At 39.9% G+C, this 6193-nt stretch overlaps 1 protein-coding gene across 1 annotated transcript; it reads right to left on the bottom strand.

Moving 5' to 3' along the window:
- On the bottom strand, window positions 2517-4970 carry LOC109947150. The gene is made up of 2 exons (XM_020556661.1): window positions 3386-4970; window positions 2517-3211 (listed from the first exon to the last, which is right to left on the bottom strand). Exons 1-2 carry the CDS (start codon window positions 4968-4970, stop codon window positions 2517-2519), a joined length of 2280 nt encoding a protein of 759 aa, XP_020412250.1.

The raw sequence follows: 6193 nt of genomic DNA, 5'->3' as shown, positions 1-6193 counted from the left end.
GAGGAGTAATGAGTGAAGACCTGATTTTGTAATGTAGTCATTGAAAGCAATATAAAACACACACTTCCTCTATATAAGAGGGTCTAACCTACTCATTCAATTCCATATATATCAGAGACGAAAGCTGTACTAAAGCTCACCCTATTGTTGGTAACGAAAAGGAAAGCTCCAGATCAACCTAACGTTAACTGTTTTTCAGGGTGCATGTGTGCATTATCCCCATTTGAAGTTGAAGATGTCAGACATAATCCCTCCAAACGAGGTTGTTAGTTACCCAGGAGACCAACCATGGCATGTCCCTTTCCCATCTCCACCTGGGACTCCAAATAACGATCCGACGTCATCCGGAAGTGAGGCTGACAACAATGATCAGCTAAAGAAAATAGCTGAAGTGAAGCATCACCTCCAATATTTGTGTACGGCAACGGATTGGTGGGAAACCAAATGCGATATTCATGGCCAGGTGATGGGCAACTTGACGAACAAGCTGAACAAAGCATTTGCTAGAGAAGTTAAGCAAACAATGAAAGCACAAAGTCGAAGCGCGAAGTTAGCCTCGTTGACGTTACAATTGGAAGAAACAAAGAAAGATGATGTCCACAAATTCACTGAATCTGAAGAATTTAACCATAAACTGGTTGAATGTTTTAACAATGGGTTCGAGATGTTCCGGAATTATGCTTCCATCGTGTCACCAGACTACAATTGGAGCGAAATAGATGTTGGTGGTGTCTGGCAGGTGCTGAATAGGGGTGGCCAGGGAATGGCTGATCATAGCCTTGTGCATGCAGCGAGGAAGAAGACCAAAGAATTGGATCTATTCATGGACCTGTAAACATGGTGATTTTGTGGAAGGGTTTCTGTAGCTGGGTCAGGGTAAGTACGGGTGGAATCATTTTGTATGTATTTGGTGGCTTTTGTATGAATGTGGTGCCTTGTTTACGCCTTCCTCTTATTCTCACCGTTGAGTGGGAAATTACTTAGTTTGTATAAATTTGAAGTGCTGTAACGTGGAGGTGTGCTTATTAAACGTTTATTGGCCTCATATTAGAAGCATTAAGCATGTATATTGTCTTTGTATTGTATATTTATTGACTCATATTGCAATCGTATTGTGCTTATAGTATGGTTTTATTGCTGCTTTATGGATATACACCTCATATTATAGCCTTTACATCTGAGTAATGATAAACAGTGACTCTAGCAACGGTCGTATATATGGAGGGTTTCGGACAGATCGATGGTTCTGACGCGCGGAATATCCATGGAAATATGGGACATATATCGATTCCAATAACAATTGGATACAAACCACGGACACTATAAATACATGAAATTTTTTACTAACAAGACAAATAAAGTTATGAAAACAATAATTAAATAGGAACAAAAAAAAGGATTATCGACATTTAAGTAATGAAGTAACAATTTGAAGGGATAGGTGGTAATATTCAGTACTTATTAAGTTCAGTAGTTATTCATTTCAGTACTTATAATGAACATTGGAAGTAAATAAGCAATAACATGAAATGGATGAAATAGGAAAGAAATGAATGACATTAAGTAATGAATTTTGTGAGCAACAATATAGAACACTAATAAATGACTTTGTTATTTTGCAAAACAGGTTGGATTGGAAGACTTATAAATACCAGAGTCCATAGGCACTAATCACACACCGATGGGGTGTGCGTGTGGGGACGTAGCTCAGAACCTAGAAGAGGGGAACGGTTTCTTCCTCTGTGTGTGTGACTTGAAGTGAATAATTAACTATTTGAAAAGTCCATATCACGATAGTAGCGATGTGTTCACCATGTGTAGTTGCATGGATAGTTTCCCAAAAACTATATATAGTTTGGTCTATGGCAATCAGAACAATGAGAAATCATTAAGTACAACGACGCTCCCAGTAATTGCATAACATTTGCATTTGAAGGAGTTTTATGTACGAGATGCAATTTTAGTTAGCCTTCTAGGCCCTTTCATTTTGGACACAAACCGTTTTCATTGCACTACCAATAGGCGTGCAACAAAGTTACAATACAATACCAATACGGTGGCAACAAAGTTACAATACAATACCAATACGGTGGCAACAAAGTTACAACAGCATGACAATAGTGTGAATATAAAGACAGGAATACATAACGTTGTGTAGGAAAGGAAACCAAGTGATGCCAACGTGACTACAATCACATTTCACAACACCAAATCGAATACAATTTAAATGAAAATAAAAGGTACATCAGAAACGAATAGAAATGCTAATCTATAAGACACATTGGCCAGTGGAACACTGTTAAATAACAGCTGGTTTCCTTTTCACAGGTGGAACTGTATGTTCACCAATTTGTACTAATAATAGGCTCTCATTGCAAGGAACTTGTTACCTTGTTCCATATGCTTCACATGACCGTTTAGTTGACAGACTTCCATCCCTGCAGCATCACCGAACCTATTCATAAACTTCACAGTTGATGACAACTGAGGTACAAACTGAACAACTGTTTGACACTTCAGTTCTTGAGAGGGACAGATTGTTTGCATGTATTTCGGTAGTGGCCCTTCACACCACACCTTGAGCATTTTTTTTGCCTGGAGTCCTCTCCTTTGGAAGGTATTCTTTGCATTTTGCGACGGCCCGGCATAACCTTACAAACAAGAGGAAGGATTTTGACATTGTTCAAATGTTCGGGAATAACCCATGTGCCTTTAGGTGGTACAGGATAAATAGATTCAGCATATGCAGCTGCCCATGTAGCTCGTGTATAATAAGAAGAGGCAAAGGAGTAGGGGTTCAATTTCAAGTGCCGACATACCGCAATAGCATGCTTGCACGGGAGTTGCTCCAAGTCAAACTTCCTGCACTTACAACTACGGTTTGCCAAGTGCACCAGACCGTTCAAATCACCATCCAGAACATTATACTCGACATCATTGATTTTGACCACATTCATCCTTGACGCAGCGTCTAACCTCTTCCTTAACTTCTGTTCACCCAAATCAGGGCACAATGTAGAATAACATTTCATTGCTAAATCTCGACGTTGACTAAACCAAGTGAGAAGTAGATTTGTGATTTCATCGATCAAGTGTAGCACCGAAAGCATCCTTGCAAAACGAAGAACTGAATTAATGGACTCCACAATATTCGTTGTCATCACATTATATCGTCGTCCATCACAGTGGGCCCGAGACCACTTCTGGATGCCTGCACGTAGTAGATAAGTTCGCACTCGCTCATTGTTTATCATCGAGAAATGACGATTGAACTCCGCTAGACGATAAGACTTCGCTGCCCTTACAAAATACCCCAATATCGGATCCCGTTACTTCAAGTGAAATGAGGCTTTCATATTGCCCTTCAAGTGATAAAAGCAAATACCATGGCTTGCCCCAGGAAAAACTCTACGCAACCCATGTTGTATGCTAACATTGCGATCAAATATGACAACAAGATTCGAGCAATCACCAATTGCACAATGTAATTTTCTCAAAAACCACTCCCATGCTGCATCTGTCTCCAAATCTCCAATCCCAAAGGCAACAGGATATATGTTGCGATTTCCGTCAAATGCGGTCGCAACAAACAAAACACCTTTATACTTGCACTTCAAATGGGTAGCATCAACAGCAATCACGGGCCGCATTGACGACTTAAATCCTCGTATCCATGCACCAATTGACATAAAAAAATATAAGAAGTGGTCGGCTGCATCAGTCTGAATGTATGTCAAAGTTCCCGGATTTGTACGCTCCAATTCATAACAATAGGAAGGGAGAAGGGAATACGACTCTTCTGCAGACCCTCTCATTGTTTTGAAAGCTAACTCTCGGCTTCTCCAAGCTGTAGAGTAGCTTATGCTGACACCAAATTTTTTTTTCACATCTGTCTTTATATCAGCTGCAGTATAAATGCTGCGCGAATCCTGAAATCTCCATTTAACACAGTCAGACACCAATTCGGCCGTAGCTTGAGGATGGTGACTACTTACAAACCTCAGATCACATTCATGAAGTGGATCGTATTTAACAACCTTAAACTCATGTAATCCAACTTTATATGCCCGAACTTTCCAAGGGCAAGGCACCTGCCAACAGCGAACACACAACCGACGCTTCCCAGATTGGACTGTTCTGAACCAAAAGTGGCCTCTAATTGCTACTAAACTGATGGTTTTTAAAAGGGCAATCTTATTTGGATAAACTCGGCCAACCTTCAAATTTGCTTCCCAATTTATGCACGAAAGGCCTCCACCATAACCAATATATTCCACACTCTCACCATGCTTCGAATCAACCCGAATTGTATGCATTTCACTCGAACTTGATTGCCGGGGAGGTTCAGATTGCACCTGTCTACACTGCACAGTGGAGGGTTCCGCATTGCTGTCCTCATGAGGATGCACAATTGGTGCAGAGTACGGTTCCTCTTCATTGCTAGGTTGATACAAATCAGCAACTATGTTTTCACCGCTTTCAAAATGAACTTCTTGAACCCAATCACTCCAATTAAAACCATTCCCACCATTTTCAGTTTCATTGTCCGAAATTACCACATTTCTTCGTTCCACAACAAAGGTAGCAGGAGCATTGCTACTCTCAACGCTTACAATGCCATTGCACCCTTCAATACCATGACCTTCGATATTTTTCAAGCTTGCTACTAAAGGGGTTACTTTAGAGGCCATAACATTTGTGTTGTACTTGAGAAAATATTGAACATCATCATTGTCTTCAACCCTTATGTGCTTACTGACAGATACGGATACAGGAACTGAATACTTCAATGTGACACTATATTTCGTGGGCTCTGCATCCATGATCTTATAAATGCGTTGAACAAGGTCGGAAAACGTTACGTTCCGTGACACTATTATGCCTTTAGCCTCCCCACCTTCATAACTCTTAATGTTATCCTTCTTAACCCAACTTCCATTGTAGCATACCAAAATTCCAACTGTATCCATTTCTGCAAATAACATAAATAATTACTACACCGATTCATAACACTAAAAAAGAAAAAATTGATGAATAAAAACATACACAACAATCATTCCACTACACATATCATCTTCTAAATCCTCAAATCTTCAAACTCAAATTGTAGCTGCTTCAACAAGGAACTTTTATTCCTTTTTGTTTTTTCTCTGATTTTGTACATATCTGTGGGTTCCAAGTTATTAACAAACTAACATACACATACAATGGCAGAAATATGAACCCTCTAACCCTCCAAGGCTTTTGCACAAATGTAAACACCTTCAACAAAAGGATCAGGTTGTGATAGAAAACGTATAATGTAGTACAAGCTCAATTACCAAATTCGAAACCAAAACACACAAACTATACTTCTTACCAAAACAAACCCAGAATGCCAATAAATTCCCCACATTAGCATCTAAATTGAGCCTAACACTAGCCGTATTTACAAATTTTTAGGCCAGACAAAGTTAACATATGATTTTTCTGTGTGCTGTTATTTTCACCATTATCAAACACATTGCACTACATTATACACGCATTCGGTCAATTTTAAACAAAATTCAAGTTCATCAGACAGATCCCACTGCAGATAATATCACAAACTATGAATTTCAACATATCATAACTCCTTCAAATTGAAAATTTAAGCTTTTATGCCCCCTGTGGTGAAAAGGGGCTGAACGATTTCATAATACACATACACTACCAAACCAATATCACAACTCACATCCGTTCACAACGACGCCGGAAGTCGCCACTTTCGCTTCTCTGTGGATTCGCAGCAGTCACCTCGATCTGGAGGTCAACAATGGAGGCCGTGCCTTCCGGCTTCGCTGCGCCCAAACTAGGGTCCCAAATTTGAGGACATCTGGGTTATGACGATGGATGGGTTGTGAACTGGATTGCTCAGTGGCAACATGTCTCGCAACCTGGAGTTCCCCCAATTTTTGCCAACCTTCCAACACAGAGGAGAGAGAGTTTTAGGAGTTCAGACAAGTTCCCTTTCAGAAAAGGGGTGGCAAAGGGTTGCTACATCTGCTTTTATATGGAGGGCAGTTTGGTCATTTCACGTCCACAAGTGATTATATCATAACACAATTTGTAACCTGATCATTTCAGAACACCACTTGTGAAAGGTGATTATATCAGCATATTTCCCTTGATTCTAATCACCAAAGTCAAAGTTAAGCCTCTTTTTCATCGAAAA

The sequence above is a fragment of the Prunus persica genome, chromosome G2 (genome assembly GCF_000346465.2).
Source record: "Prunus persica cultivar Lovell chromosome G2, Prunus_persica_NCBIv2, whole genome shotgun sequence".
Classification (NCBI taxonomy): domain Eukaryota; kingdom Viridiplantae; phylum Streptophyta; class Magnoliopsida; order Rosales; family Rosaceae; genus Prunus; species Prunus persica.
This window is presented reverse-complemented; position numbering and strand designations above follow the sequence as displayed.